The 16,897-nt window shown below is 40.4% G+C and overlaps 1 protein-coding gene across 4 annotated transcripts in view; it reads left to right on the top strand.

The window, feature by feature from the left end:
- The first annotated feature begins 709 nt into the window (after positions 1–709).
- Positions 710–16,897, top strand: part of hid1a (HID1 domain containing a) — a 31,129-nt gene continuing 14,941 nt past the window's right edge. For 3 of the 4 annotated variants that reach the window (XM_079834060.1, XM_079834058.1, XM_079834057.1), the window contains exons 1-10: positions 718–864; positions 4,005–4,154; positions 6,464–6,634; positions 8,304–8,426; positions 11,255–11,361; positions 11,560–11,676; positions 14,868–15,075; positions 15,221–15,277; positions 15,361–15,501; positions 15,587–15,677. In XM_079834060.1, the coding sequence (XP_079690186.1) occupies positions 799–864; positions 4,005–4,154; positions 6,464–6,634; positions 8,304–8,426; positions 11,255–11,361; positions 11,560–11,676; positions 14,868–15,075; positions 15,221–15,277; positions 15,361–15,501; positions 15,587–15,677 (1,231 nt within the window). In that variant the 5' untranslated portion in view covers positions 718–798. Of the gene's footprint in view, positions 865–4,004; positions 4,155–6,463; positions 6,635–8,303; positions 8,427–11,254; positions 11,362–11,559; positions 11,677–14,867; positions 15,076–15,220; positions 15,278–15,360; positions 15,502–15,586; positions 15,678–16,897 lie in introns of all 4 variants that reach the window. The other variant, XM_079834059.1, reaches the window with a different exon arrangement.

The following is a 16,897-nucleotide window of genomic DNA, read 5'->3' as shown; positions in this document are numbered from 1 at the left end:
AGACCAGTCAGGGTGCCCATGCTGACCCCTGTCCACTGCCGAAAGCACCAACAGTGGACACGTGAGCATCAGAACTGGACAACGGAGCAATGGAAGAAGGTGGCCTGGTCTGATGAATCACGTTTTTCTTTTACATCACGTGGATGGCCGGATACGTGTGCGTCGCTTACCTGGGGAACACATGGCACCAGGATGCACTATATCTATGGTGTCAACAGCCATCAGTCAGTGGTGGCCTTGTGATGTTTGATTGACACCCTCCTCATTAACATGATGTGCCCATGGATGTGCCAAGGAAATTTAATATGGAGCTATAAAAATGAATAAACGGTTAAAAGGGAAAAAGTCAACTTTCAATCATTTTTTTTAATGTTATTTATTTCCTTGCACATTTAATTAGTTATATATTTATTTATGCAGGAATATGTGGATTTATGTATTTATTTACACATTTTTAATATATTTATTTATGTAGCATTTTTGTGGATCTGTTTGTTTGATTGTTTGTTTATAAATTTGCACATAAAAAAAAAAAAAAAAATTCCCAGGTTTCGTCCTCCATACGGCTCTGGGCCTGCCATTTAACCAACGAGTTACGCCCACCGGCCTTATGTCACATCATTAATTTTCATGAGCAAAGCCTTGCCCATAGTAGGAAAATGAAATGCTCGTGCCGGAAGTGTGTGTGTGTGTTTAGCGCAGCACCGCCGCCTCCGCAGATGACACACACACACAGAGAGGAGGAGGTGACGGGGATTAGAGCTGCGCCTCATCATTAAACCAACATATCAGGAGAAAATGGGAAATACGGACTCGAAGCTAAATTTCAGGAAGGCGGTGATACAGCTGACCACAAAAACACAGGTTTGTGTCGCTGCTGTTATCCGAGGCGGTTATTAGGAGCGTGTGTTTGTTTCCAGATGGAGCAGCGCCGACCGCGAGACCTCAGACTATTATTATTATTATTTGTATTATTATTTACACACAGCCTTACTTCAGTGTTTATGTGTGTGTGTGGATGCGCTGGTCACTGGGCTTTCATTCAGAATAACGGTGCCTGTGTTTGCTCCTAATAATAATAATAATAATAATAAGACAGGTGTCATGTGTTTATATGTCAATATCTGCATTCTCTCGCTCGTTCAAACTTCGTAATATTTCTAAATATATATATATTTAGAATTTAATTTTATTATAATACTGTAATGTTATATTATTAAAATATGTAACCGCTAGAATTTTTAAAAAGATAAACCTGCGTAGCTCAAAACAGTTTATTTTTATTTTTATATAAATTAAACCGTTAAAAATGTTTTATTTCTATCGATTTTAGATGTTTTTTTGTTTTGTTTTATGTTGGAATTTTTTTTTTGTTTTTGTTTTTTGAGGGGGGTAATAAGATGACGTATGTATGCTGGACCCCGCCCCTATACTGACGTGATGTCTTAAGTTTTTTTTAACTGTCAGTCATCCAAAATATATTTTAATATTAAGGCAAAATACCCCAGGGGAATAGGATACAATGTAACTACTAGATATCACCATACTTCTCCAGTTGATTGATTACATTAAGAATCACATACAAGTTTTCTGAAATATTATGTTTATATATGCAAATGAGGCAATATCTAATTAGAAATGCACTGATTTGCATACATTTCCAGAACAGAAAACTAAACGTCAGATAAAACTGTGCTTTTTTTACAGAGGGAGTTTTGGAAATAAAGCAGAAATTACTGTTAAAAGCCAGAAATCAATAAATACATTTTCACCATGTTTTAAGGAATAAAATGTTGTTTACAATCAGACAAATTAACCATTTGAACACAATGTTCAATATGAACAACCCCTCTGAATAGTGATAGTTGTAAAACTGTAACCTTTGGTGCATGTAAAGCTGCTGAAGTGGAGATTTGACTCTGTACTTTAAATCTGCAGAATCAAATAGATAAAGTGCAATAAAATAAAAACAGTTAAAAACTGTATTTTGGATGTTTTTCCATTAGCCTGAAACAACACGTTATAAAAAGCCAAATAGCCCAAAATCTCAAAACCGACCAGAGTATGAAAACACAGTGTTTTTGCCTGTAGTGTCTTACGCAACAGTTGGTTCTGGAGGTAACATTTTTCTCCATAGGTAAATTGACTTTTAACGATAGCTTATAAACCTTTACAGACAGCCCTACTGTGAGCTACGAGGCTGTTATTCAATGGTATTTCCTTCTGCTGAAGCCGTTATCCTGCGTTAGTTCAACTTAGTTTTTAAATAATTGTTTAGGGGTGGTGAAAAACTACATTACCCATGATGCTGTACAGAAAACTCCACCAATCAGAGAGTCCAAACAGGCAAAATGGCCAAAAGATCTTGTTAGCTCCGCCCACTCCTAAGATTATACTGTGAGACATTATTTTGAAATTATTTAGCTTGTATTTTTTGTGTTTTGGGCGTAACGTGCAATAAACCAATCAGAGTCTCATCTTCCATTCCCTTTAAAAGCTAGTTGTGCTCGCACCATGGAGGATTCACTATTTACATGGAGGAAAGACTGAACGCTTCTCCAGAGAGGAATCCTTTTATTTTTAATATTTAAAATGTGTGTGTGCTGCTGCGCGTCCCTGTGTGTGTAATAATCAGAGTGTGTGCGCCGCCTATAGGCTCATATTACTAACACACTCTTTAAATAACACAAAAAATACTGCACTATTGTCTTTAGAGCAGGTTAATGTTGGTCAATGGCGCAGTCGTTTTCAGTTCCTCAAAATAGCAACGCTCCAACAATTCTCCTGAACACACCTGGTTTTCAGACCAGACGCCCATGGGTGAACAGATGCTGATTTGCTGTTTAAACAACGTGGAGCTGGACGCAAAAATGAGAACTGCATCGGGCTGAAATTAGAAAAAAACACTTGCGTCGCATCTGGCGTCACATTGCGCCTAGTGTATGATAGGGCCCATCAAATTTATTTTATAAAAAGATAATGCAAAGACATATTTTGAACAAAACATTTCACAAAACAACTAAATTACCCATGATACTGTACAGAAAATTCCACCAGTCAGCGAGTAGCTCCGCCCACTCCCATGAAGCATCTCGTCGATCTTTATACTTAAATATTTGTATACTGTACCTTCAGATGTTCATTCATGTTTATTCTTTAGGAAGAGATGATTGATCGCGGCCGCTTGAACAGTGATCAGTCACGTCACATAAAAGAGCGTCAAAACGGCATTTATCGTTTGAATTTCGTGATAAAATGGACTGAATACTTAATATGTCCGTGTGGGAACTCGGATTGAAGTATGTTAAAACAAGCGTGTGTTAACTGTTAAAGATTGCATTCGGAATGCGTGCACCGAACCGAAAGCCCTGTACCGAAACGGTTCGGTACGAATACGTGTACCGTTACACCCCTAGTGTGTATATTAGCACCGTTTGTTGTTTTTTTTGTGGTATGAGAGAGAGCGTTTGGACTCGGAAGCACTGCCGCGTGACGTCAGACTTAACAACCGGATGCCCTCAAATAGGCCATTATTTGAGGGGACAGCCATTTGTAGTGGTGTCCGGAACCATAATGGACGTTATCAAGTGCATTCATTCAATCCCACAATGCACCGCAATAACGAGTGTACAGCTGACGTACACTCAACGAAGTGAACTGTCAGGTTCAAGGAAATGCTCCATGTAGTCTTTCAATTAGTATGAGCTCATGAAGCTGCATATAATAATTACATAAATGTTGTTTAAAATAGCTTTTCGATGAGAATATCACACCACGGGACACTGCTGTCACTACTTGACATGTCAAAACTTTACTTTTTTATCTGGCAATGTGAAATGATCACCTGTTTCTTGTTCTCAGCCGGGCTAACGTGATTGCATTGTTATTTTCAACTGTTAATCAAATATTGATGTGGTTTATGAACTCATTGTTTTGGCTCAGCTGCTGCTTCAGTCTGATGTGTGTGTGTGTTAAACCTGTATGGTCCTCGCCCTCCCCTCCAGCCCGTGGAGGCCACAGATGACGCCTTCTGGGATCAGTTCTGGGCGGACACGGCGACCAATGTGCAGGATGTGTTTGCCCTGGTGCCGGCCGCTGAGATCCGAGCTGTGCGCGAGGAGTCGCCCTCCAATCTGGCAACACTGTGCTACAAGGTAACAACAGTCTGTAACATTAACACTGTGCCTCATCAATAACGGGCAGTGAGAATCTGAAGTCGATGGTGCGACAGGAAAACAGCTGGCGCTTTCCCCTTCCTGTCTCACTCCTTGCGCTTCCTGTTTGAGACTGCCCATCAGAAAGAAAACATGATTAGGAGTCTTCAGGCTCACATGCAGGCAGACGAGAGAGAAGTGTTACTGTGTGTTTAGTTTCACAGTGGCTCCAAAAAGTATTTGACACTTGTGTGAATGTCTGAATAACACAAGATTACAAAGAGAATCTATTTTATTTAATGATAGTACAAACACAGAATTATGAACAAAACATTTCTCAAAAATAAGCTTTATTAATAAATGGTTTAGTATACATTGCTTTTTAAAATTTAGGGGTCAGATTACTGAATAAAATCCTTTTATTTAGCAATTGGATGTTTTAACTTGATAAAAAATGACAGTAAAGATATTTGTAATGTCACAAAAGATTTATTTTTCAAATAAATGCTGTTCTATTCATCAGAGAATCCTGGAAAATAAAATGTATCACTGTTTCCGCAGAAATCTGAAACATTGATAATAATAATGAATGTTTTTTGAGCTGCAAATCATCATCTTAGAATGATTTCTGAAGGATCATGTGACACTGAAGACTGGAGTAAAATTAAACTTTGATTACAGGAGTAAATTATGTTTAAACATATATTCACATAGAAAACAGCTGCTTTAGAGTGCAATAATATTTTACAGTTTTTACTGTATTTTGATCAAATTAGCATAAGTTCTTTTAAAAAAAACATTAAAAAACCTTTGTCAAACTTTAATGAATGATCGTAGTTAAAGGTACAGTCCGACACAGGACAAAGATGTGGTCGTTTGAGACAGCAGAGAGTAGCTAGCGTTCTGTAGTGAAGTTTGTCTGTTTAGGGCTACTGTAGAAACATGGCGGCACAAAATGGCGACTGTAAGGAGACCTGCGTTGTGTGTAGATAGAAATGGCTCATTCTAAGGTAATAAAAACATAATGATTCGTTATGTAAGGTCTTTATACTCCACTAAAAACAAAAAAATGCTGTGTGTTTTGGCCGTTCATTTACATGACAACAGCGTTTTGGGCGCCTGAAAGCACAAACTTTTGAAGATGGGTTTCAGAGTGCTTGTCTTTGTAAACAATAGCATTATCGTCTCTGTGCAAACTACAAAAATGCAAATTTGGGGAAACAGTGACATCCTGCATGCATATTACAGTCTATAGGAGTGTAGTGTTTCTTTACGAAGTGACGTCGCCATCTACTGGCCTGGCATGAATAATACACCGTTTTTAGTCGTTTTCTCAAATCCATGTGAACGGGTCTGGTCTGACGAAGACCCTTTGGGTCTAAACGTTCTCTTATTTAATAAATCTTTGGGAGCAGCAACAGCAGTGTGCTGATTCTTGTTGACTTCGAGTTAAATGCTTCATCTAATCTAGCACCTGCTAAAAGTTTATTGGATGTGCGCATAATTCTTCTTTGAATCCAAATTGAAATAAAGCTGAAATAAAATAAAACATAAATATTAGCTGAAAAACTTACAATAAAACAGAAATTAAATGTTGCCTTGGCAATACACTCAAATAAATATACGTTGAAGCACTCAAATTATTAACTGAAAATAAAAAAAATTAAGAATGAAATAAAATAAACTTAACCTAAATAGCAATATTACAAATAATTGATAATTAACTAATGAAATCACATAAATAAATGACTAAAGATTAAACTAAAAATATAAAAATAAAAGCTAATTCACAATATTAATACTAAAATGGAAACAAACTATACTAACACAGTATTTCTCACAGTATTATGTTCCTCTGACTATTATTTTGTATTTCATTTTGCCCTGTGTTTCCTGTGCTCTTGCTTCCTGTGTTCAGTTCATGTTTCATTTGTTCTAGTCACCAGTTAGTTTACATAGTTACTAATTATGTTCTATACCTGTTCCTTGTTCTACCTGTGTTTTTATACTCCTTAGTTCCCTTTGTTTGTCAGGTCTGGCGTTGTCTTTGTTTCAACACAGATCTGTTACGTTTTCTTTTTTATTTTGAGTAGTTTCCTTTGCTATGGTTTAATAAAGTTTTGCATTTAGATCCTTCTTCTGCCTGCCATGACAGTATTGTTTGATATGTAGTTATCAAATACAGTGACATTCTGATAGTTTTAGTCTGATTGCATGTTTTGGCACCTCTGTATGTTTGTGGGTGTAGCGGGCTGGCTTCTATATATTCTGAGATGAGTGTGTGTGTGTGTGTGTGTGTGTTGTCACAGGCGGTGGAGAAGTTGGTTCAGGGCGCCGAGTCTGGCTGCCCCACAGAGAAGGATAAGCAGATGGTGCTGAACTGCAGTCGAATGCTCACTCGAATCCTGCCCTACATCTTTGAGGACCAGGACTGGAGAGGCTTCTTCTGGTCCACCATCCCTGGCGCTGGCAGAGCGGGGGTGATGCTCCAAATAATAACCATTTTAGTGCTATCAACAACTCAATTTAATACACAGAAACTGATATTCATCCATGCAACTTCAAACCTGAGTTTAAGTGCTTTCAGAAATAGCAGTGTAGGATTATGAAACACTCTCAAATGAATGTCCTGGACATTCAAACAAGTAAATTTATGCATTTTCGTTGTGTCCTAGTTGTGGTTATTTGCTCTAGGAGAAATCCAACTTCCTAAACCAATTTTTCACATCAGATTTTAAATATTATCATTAAAAATTGTTATAAACAGATACATTATAATCAGGGCTTGACATTAACACCCTCCTACCTGCCAAATGTGTGTGTATTGGTAACGCAGTCACTCCTAGACTTCCGCCTGTCCCCAAGTTCAGACTTGCCAAGTTCAACTCGGGAGAACGAACTCCCGAGGATGGGAAGACACAAGTCCGGTACTCTGCTAATGGAACAGCAGTGTTCTTGAAAGCGTCACTCAGTTCGCTCCCACTCCTGTATGTATATTTTAGGCTACAATAAAATGAAATATGACATAAAACACAAGTCTCTTTTTGTTAAATGTCAGTTTATGTGTGATCAATAATAGCCATTATAAAAGTATAAGTAAAAGGAATAAGAAGCTATACAATAAATAAAGCAAACAATTCAGTCAAACATTTATTTGGCAGGGAACAAATGATTGATTCATGAGACCAAAGATCGTCTGTTAGATCTACACAAGACAAATTACATCTCGTGTTTAGACATAAGAGCCAGCGGCAGATGTCAGAAGGACTAGCCGTGGAAAGGCTGCTCTCGGCGGGGTTAACGAGCGCTGAGCGCCTGCTGATCGACTGGATCTCACTACTCCGAAAACGGCAGATAAAATGTTGAAATCTCTTTATAAATAAACCACAGATTTGAGCTTTAAACAACTACATTCTCACCTGAAAAAGTCTTAACTACTTTTTGTGACACAATAACTTGTATTTTTAAATTACGCAGGGTTTCTCATCCGCTATTGACTTACCATTAGTTTATCACGTCACTTCACATGACAGCAGCAAGCAGGCTCCTGATTGGTTAAAGCGGCCCGAACAGACGCCAAAGTTCAGATTTTTCAACTCGGGTGTCGGACCCGATTTCGCCTCGAATGTGTGAATGCACAAAAAGCACCAAATAAAATCACTCGCTCGTATAGACACTCAATTTGCGTCTTTTTCATGTGAACTGGACGAGCGAATAAGGCGAAATCGCGTCCATCACACCACGCTAAACACGTCTATCGCGTCGCAGACGTGCGTCAACCTCCAGACGTGCGTCAACCTCCAGACGTGCGTCATCTCGTCTTTACACTGACTTAACATGGAAATCACTCGCTCCAGACGCTCTATTTGCATTCGGTGTGAACGCAGCATTAAAATTACAGCAGCCTAATAAACATGCTGCCAAATTATGAGATAATATTAAACATATCTATATGGCAGTTCCCCATGGTATTGATGTCAAAATTGTGGCCAGTGAAAATGCTGAGTGGCTAGTAACTTTGGAAAACCACTAGCCACAGTGGCTGGTGAGCAAAAAAATTAATGTCAAGCCCTGGTTATAAGTAAGAAGTCAAGTAAACCAGTTGAAGTACAGTACTATTTTGAGTGATGTTTTATTTCCTCTGGATAGATGGATGATATGGAGGATGAGGATGAAGGGGCCCGTCCTCTGGCGGAGTCTCTCTTACTGGCTCTGGCTGACTTGCTCTTCTGTCCGGACTTCACCGTTCACAGCCACAAGAAAGGAAGACCTGTGAGTTCACCACTGTCTGTCTGACAAAATGCACAGTTACCGAATGAAACATTATATTTGTAGCCCATCATCTGTACAAGTTGTGTTTTTAGACTGTGAGGATTTCCCGTCAGGATTTAGGCCGTATCATAGTACTGAGACTGCTCTCATTAGAGTTACAAATGATTTGCTCTTATCATCCGATCGTGGCTGTATCTCTCTATTAGTGTTACTCGATCTTAGCGCTGCAGGTTCTAGTGCCCAAGGTGGACTCACGCTCTGTGGGTGGACTTTGAACTTCAGATCGCCGTCCTGCGTTTCACTCGTAGCTAAAAGATGCTGTGACGCGACATCGAAGAGTTGTCGTCACGTCGGAGGGTGGGGGAGGGGTGCAATGTTTTAATTGAGGAAACTTACTCAATTTCTTAAGTGTGTGTTACATATTATTAATATTGATTTGAATTAAATAATATTTGTGGTTCTTGAAACGGATCAGTTTAATTCTCTATTCTCAAATATTTTTATATATTTTGGTTAGTCAAATACTCAATTCTTTTAGTGAAAAAGCTTAAATATAACTGTACATTTTAGACAAAATGAACTGTTGGATTTTTAATCAATTAATTTGATATGTTCAAGTCAAACAAAATAAAAAATCAAGTAAATGATATTCAGAGATTTTATTAAGTTAATAAAGTTAAATATCACTGTGATTATTTACTAAGCCACTGAATATTTTTTAGAGTGTAGGACTGTTGCTCTTCACCCTATCCACACTACCCTTTGGAGATATCATTAGGAAGCATGACATTCGTTTTAATTGTTATGCTGACGATACTCAGCTCTATATTTCTTTGCGCCCTGACGAAACTTAACAATTCACAAGATTAACAGAATGCATAGCTGATATAAAAAATTTGGATGACTAGTAATTTCCTACAACTTAATTGTGAAAAAAAAACAGAGTTTCTAATTATTGGACAAAAAACCTCCGCACTTAGTAACCTAGAATACTGTCTAACACTTGATGGCTGCTCTGTCAAGTCGGTCAGTTAGGAACCTGGGTGTGCTCTTTGATACCAATCTTTCATTTGAAAGACACTCTTCTTCATCTGTAAAACTACATATCTTAAAAATATTTCTAAATTACGACATATGCTCTCAATGCAAAATGCTGAACAGTTAGTTCATGCGTTCATGACCTCAAGGTTAGATTATTGTAATGCTCTACTGGGTGGTTGCCCTGCTCGCTTAATAAACAAACTCCAGCTGGTCCAAAACGCAGCAGCTCGAGTTCTTACTAGAACCAGGAAGTATGACCATATTAACCCAGTTCTGTCAACACTGCACTGGCTGCCTATTAAACATCGCATACATTTTAAAATCTTGCTTATTACTTACAAATCTCTAAATGGTTTGGCTCCCCAGTACTTGAAGCGAGCTCTTAACGCATTATACTCCATCACGTCTACTGAGGTCTCAAAACTCTGGCGTGCATATTCTGTTTTATGGACTTAAAGGGTTAGTTCACCCAAAAATGAAAATTACCCCATCATTTACTCCCCCTCAAGTCATCCTAGGTGTATATGACATTCTTCTTTCAGACGAACACAATCGGAGTTATATTAAAATGTCCTGGCTAATCCAAGCTTTATAATGGCAGTGACTTGTTGGGTCATTTTTGAAGTCCATAAAAGTGCATCTATCCATCATATAACTGCTCCACACGGCTCTGGGGGTTAATAAAGACCTTCTGAAGCGAAGTGGCGCGTTTGTGTAGGACAAATATCCGTATTTAAAACTTTATAGACTAAAATAACTAACTTTCGGTGGATTGCCGTACGCATCGATATACGGCGAAAGAGTAACTTGATGCATGTGTATTGACAAACAGAGGTGCAGAGGATAGAGCAAACCAAAACACCGGTCATGAATTAGAGTCTAAAACGAGAATTTTTAAAGAGAAATGGCGGAGGATTTCGATATAAGAGAGGAGGGGCTTTGTTGCCCAGCCCTATCCGCGAGAGGCATCAAAGCTTGCGATGGTCCTGTACATAAAGTTGACTCGCTGACCGCTGGAAGTTTTCTTACGCAAACGAGACGCCTGTCTTTACATGCACATGAACTTTAATGACATCCCATTCTTAATCCGTAGGGATTAATATGGAGTTGGCCCACCCTTTGCTGCTATAACAGCTTCAACTCTTCTGGGAAGGCTTTCCACAAGGTTTAGGAGTGTGTTTATGGGAACTTTTGACCATTCTTCTAGAAGTGCATTTGTGAGGTCAGGCACTGATGTTGGACGAGAAGGCCTGGCTCTCAGTCTCCGCTCCAATTCATCCCAAAACTGTTCTATTGGGTTGAGGTCAGGACTCTGTGCAGGCCAGTCAAGTTCCTCCACACCAAACTCACTCATCCATGTCTTTATGGACCTTGCTTTGTGCACTGGTGCGCAGTCATGTTGGAACAGGAAGGGGTCATCCCCAAACTGTTCCCACTAAGTTGGGAGCATGAATTTGTCCAAAATGTCTTGGTATGCTGAAGCATTAAGAGTTCTTTTCACTGGAACTAAGGGGCCAAGCCCAACCCCTGAAAAACAACCCCACACCATAATCGCCCACCCCCCACCCCACCAAACTTTACACTTGGCACAATGCAGTCAGGCAAGTACTGTTCTCCTGGCAACCGCCAAACCCAGACTCGCCCATTTGGAGGGGTGTCCCAATACTTTTGCCAATATTGTGTATTTACTCTAGTTTGAGTTTTTCAGTGATGTAATGAAATGCCCTCAGTTGTCTCAGTCTGTCTGTGTGCAGTTAGATCTAAGATTGAGTTTCTATCATGTATAGGAGTCAGTTGAGGACATGCAGTCGCTGGACAGCTGTGAATACATCTGGGAGGCCGGGGTGGGCTTCGCTCAGTCCCCCCCACTCAACTACATCCACGATCTCAACAGGTGAGACGTGAGCTGGACTCCATTCCCAGAACCACACGTGTGTTTATTTGAGTTTCCATGGTGACCTTTTAATCATTGACCATACAAGAAGCTAATAGCCCGGACCTGTTTTTCCACCCAAACGGATGATCAGATTAGCCAAACTGAGTAGTCTACATACCCTCCAGTATTCCTCCTCTGTCTGTGCTGTGTTTGTAGGTCTGAGCTGCTGAGGTTACTGCTCACCTGTTTCTCAGAGGCCATGTACCTGCCACCAACAGCAGAAAACGGTATCCTCAACCCCTGGGTCACCTTCTTCTGTTCCGCTGAAAACAGGTCTGGCTCCACATGACACACAAAAGACAAACCACTGCACAAACATAACACTCCCCAATTAAACACCCGCAGCCTTACGAGTGGTGTTTGCTAAGTCAAGCCTCTAACCCTAAGCATTAAACTGCTGTAAACTTCATTGTGGGTTCTTTTGATCCGGGCTTGTAAGAAACCAGGCAGGTGAGTTTGATCAAGGTTGGAGCTAAACTCTGATTGTTGTGCAAGGATGCTCTTATTGTGACCAGTCTTTAGAAAGCAGACCAAATAGAACGAAATGGGTGTGATGTCAAGTTAGGTATTAAAATGTTGTATAATATAAATGTTTAATTGTTAAACATATCTAATGTTTAACAAACGGTATCACGCTGTGTGAATATGTCAGTGTTGTAATGAAATGCCCAAAAAACACAGATGCAGCCAGATCAGGGCAAATTAGCATAGCATGCCAAGTGCGAAATGGCTTAAGACATGCTTTTTTCAGTGTTAATATATGCAAATACCAGTAAATTGACTACCGCAGCAGCAAAAAATAACAGTCCATTCCTTTTCATTGCTAATTTTTCACTGCTCATCTTTAGTAAATACTGACTGTTGCTTTTTTAACAGCAAAAGAGGGTTTGCGCTAACGCAAATATGGCTCCTTATGTCAATAGCATTGTTTCCATCCAAAGTTGCAAATTTAACGTATGTGCAATTTTGGAATATTGCATAAAACATTTGCAAGTAAAGCATCGTTTTCAACCAATGTGTTCAAGAGAACAAAAACCTCACTTCCTGGAAACTGGTGCAAAACATCAGTAATAAAAATGGAAGTTGCTCCTATTGGGGAAGAAATTGTGGCTCTATTTCCTCCATCACAAATTACTTGTATCTCAGACCATGTTATCTTGCGTTCGGATGTGGGTGTTTGGGAACGCAATCGTTTGAGATGCTTCTGAGAGGGAATTAAACCAAACCATTCTGATGACAGACTTTGGCCAAAGTCCCTTTAAGAGAAGTCATTACACTCGACGGCCATCTTTGAAATGCCTCTCGGGCATGCAAGTGCAACTCCTATCTCTTTGAATGGGGAAACATCAAATTATCCAAAACTGTTCGCCAAGCTCACGAGTCAATTTCATATTTGAAATCACCAATGAAGTCTGTCGACAACTGGCTCATAAATTTTGTTCCTGGACCAAGCTAATGTGTATGCACAGTCCTAAGCGCACATCTCAGAAAACTGCTTGTTTCTATAGCAACCGGAGCTTCAGCTGCAGTGACGCAATGACTTTACTAATCAACGATTGGCTCTTTCATTTAGAAGGCAGGGGGTTATTATTTGCCTAATTGGGCGCTGCACTTTTTCCCATTCATAAGTATTCGGAGTGCACAGTCTTCCTATGTATAAAGTCTTTGCTTTGCCTCAGGCATTTCAGAACCACCAAACCAACATTTGAGATTCTGTAATGCATTTTGTCCACTGGTTAGACCAGTGTTTTTCTGTCATAGTTTATGCGCATGTCTTTTCATCTGATAAAACATTTATCCGCCTCAGTTGAGCACATAAGTATTTTTTTATGTGCATTTTTTTAATTTGTGCAATTTATTGTGCTTCTCAAATATATCTTGATTTAACAATGTTTAGATATTTGTACTGGAAAATAAGACAATAACAAAGTAAATATAATGTTTAATTGCAGTCAACACCTTAGCATTTAACTAACAATGCCCCAACAACCATCCAGAACTCTAGTAACTGCATCGCAATTTCTAGCAACACCCTAACAACCATCCAGAACTCTAGTAACTGCATCGCAATTTCTAGCAACACCCTAACAACCATCCAGAACTCTCTAGTAACTGCATAGCAATACTTAGCAACACCCTAACAACCATCCAGAACTCTCTAGTAACTGCATAGCAATACTTAGCAACACCCTAACAACCATCCAGAACTCTAGTAACTGCATCGCAATACCTAGCAACACCCTAACAACCATCCAAAACTCTCTAGTAACTGCATAGCAATACTTAGCAACACCCTAACAACCATCCAGAACTCTAGTAACTGCATCGCAATACCTAGCAACACCCTAACAACCATCCAGAACTCTCTAGTAACTGCATAGCAATACTTAGCAACACCCTAACAACCATCCAGAACTCTCTAGTAACTGCATAGCAATACTTAGCAACACCCTAACAACCATCCAGAACTCTAGTAACTGCATCGCAATTTCTAGCAACACCCTAACAACCATCCAGAACTCTAGTAACTGCATCGCAATTTCTAGCAACACCCTAACAACCATCCAGAACTCTCTAGTAACTGCATAGCAATACTTAGCAACACCCTAACAACCATCCAGAACTCTCTAGTAACTGCATAGCAATACTTAGCAACACCCTAACAACCATCCAGAACTCTAGTAACTGCATCGCAATTTCTAGCAACACCCTAACAACCATCCAGAACTCTCTAGTAACTGCATAGCAATACTTAGCAACACCCTAACAACCATCCAGAACTCTAGTAACTGCATCGCAATTTCTAGCAACACCCTAACAACCATCCAGAACTCTCTAGTAACTGCATAGCAATACTTAGCAACACCCTAACAACCATCCAGAACTCTCTAGTAACTGCATAGCAATACTTAGCAACACCCTAACAACCATCCAGAACTCTAGTAACTGCATCGCAATACCTAGCAACACCCTAACAACCATCCAAAACTCTCTAGTAACTGCATAGCAATACTTAGCAACACCCTAACAACCATCCAGAACTCTAGTAACTGCATCGCAATACCTAGCAACACCCTAACAACCATCCAGAACTCTCTAGTAACTGCATAGCAATACTTAGCAACACCCTAACAACCATCCAGAACTCTCTAGTAACTGCATAGCAATACTTAGCAACACCCTAACAACCATCCAGAACTCTAGTAACTGCATCGCAATTTCTAGCAACACCCTAACAACCATCCAGAACTCTCTAGTAACTGCATAGCAATACTTAGCAACACCCTAACAACCATCCAGAACTCTAGTAACTGCATCGCAATACCTAGCAACACCCTAACAACCATCCAAAACTCTCTAGTAACTGCATAGCATTGCCATGGTGTGTAGTTTTGTACGGACAAATATCCCGTACATTGTCTTCAACAGTATAAATGTGTAGTAAACACTGGTCTTTCTCGCAGACACGCTCTGCCTCTCTTCACCTCGCTGCTGAACGTGGTGTGCGCTTACGACCCGGTGGGTTACGGGATCCCCTACAACCACCTGCTCTTCTCTGACTACCGTGAGCAGCTGGTGGAGCAGGCCGTGCAGATCCTCATAGTGACCCTGGAGCATGAAGGCGGACAGCCGTACCGCCCACCCTCCCCCTCCAGCATGGAAGAGCAGGATGTAAGCGCACCACACCCCATAATGCACACAACATCCACTCAGTCAAAGGATCTGCTAAAAAATGAGGGTAGGCCATCTGAATAAAAGAACATGGTCTACTGAAAATTGTGTGAGCTATACCTTCTCTTTTTCTCTCTATTCGTAGTCTGTTGGTCCAAATAACCTCTTTGTGAATTACCTGTCCAGAATTCATCGGGAGGAGGTATGGAGAAACTTCATCTTAGGATAAGTCTAGAATGTCATTGTTCTCTTGATGTGTGAGCTGTGAGATCCTTGTGTCTGCAGGATTACGACTTTGTGCTGAAAGGTTTGGCACGCCTGCTGACCAACCCACTCACTCAAACATACCTGCCCAACTCAACCAAAAAGATCCAGTTTCACCAGGAACTGCTGGTCCTTTTCTGGAAACTCTGTGACTTCAACAAAGTAAGAGACTGGGCACTTCAATACAGTCAGCTCCAAAATATGCCAGCAACTAATTCACACATAATCCCTGTGTTTTCTGTTACAGAAATTCCTGTTCTTTGTGCTGAAGAGCAGTGATGTGTTGGACATTTTAGTGCCTATTTTGTTTTACCTGAATGATGCCCGAGCCGACCAATGTAAGTGTGCTGAATGGAAGTTTTGAAGGGATAGTTCACCCAAAAATGGAAATAGTGTCATTATTAACTCGTCCTCTTGTCATTCCAAACCCGTAAGACTTTCGTTCATCATCATGTCAACACTTCAAACTCGTTGTTGTGCTCCTCAAACCATTCCTGAACCATTTTGCTTAGTGACAGGGCGCATTATTTGCTGAAAGAGACACAGCCACCAGGGAATACCATTTCCATGAAAGGGTGTACATGGTCTGCAACAATGCTTAAGTATGTGGTACGTGTCAAAGTAACATCCACATGGATGGCAGGACCCAAGGTTTCCCAGCAGAACATTGCCCAAAGCATCACACTGCCTCCACCGGCTTACCTTCTTCCCATAGTGCATCCTGGTGCTATGTGTTCCCCAGGTAAACCACGCACACACACACCACGTGATGTAAAAGAAAACATGATTCATCAGACCAGGCCACCTTCTTCCATTGCTCCGAGCAATTTGAGCTACAGTAGCTCGTCTGTTTGATCAGACCACACGGGCCAGCTTTCGCTCCCCACGTGCATCAATGAGCCTTGGCCGCCCATGACCCTGTCGCCGGTTCACCACTGTTCCTTCCTTGGAGCACTTTTGATAGAGACTGACCACTGCAGACCGGGAACACCACACAAGAGCTGCAGTTTTGGAGATGCTCTGACCCAGTCGTCTAGCCATCACAATTTGGCCTTCAAATTCTCGCTCAAATCCTTACACCTGCCCATTTTTCCTGCTTCTAACACATCAACTTTGAGGACAAAATGTTCACTTGCTGCCCAATATATCCCACCCAAAGTGAATCGTGTTATTCACTTCACCAGTGAGTGGTGTGTGTGTGTGTGTGTGTGTGTGTGTGTATATCACAAACAAAACAACTTTAAAATGAATGTTAAGGATTTGGCATCCTTGGTCACATGACACTAAAAGATAAAAGTACTTCCTTGAAGTGACCATGGCATGTACTCTTGTGTAAGGGTCCTTCATGAAGGAATTCTCTCTCGTTTGGAAACACCCCTACAAATGGCGTCCCCTCCTGAGGTGCCCTACAAGTGCACAGAAACATTGTTTGGAATTCCCCCTTTGTCTCTTCAGAAGACTTGGTTTAAGCCACTCAGTTAATCTGGATTACTTTTACAGTGCCATTATGAACATTTGAAACATCAAGATTTAGGTGGAATGGAGGGACAGAAATCTC

The sequence above is a fragment of the Gobio gobio genome (genome assembly GCF_949357685.1).
Source record: "Gobio gobio genome assembly, chromosome: 1".
NCBI lineage: Eukaryota > Metazoa > Chordata > Actinopteri > Cypriniformes > Gobionidae > Gobio > Gobio gobio.
Note: the sequence above shows the minus strand (reverse complement) of the source record. Positions and strands in the feature narration are given on the sequence as shown.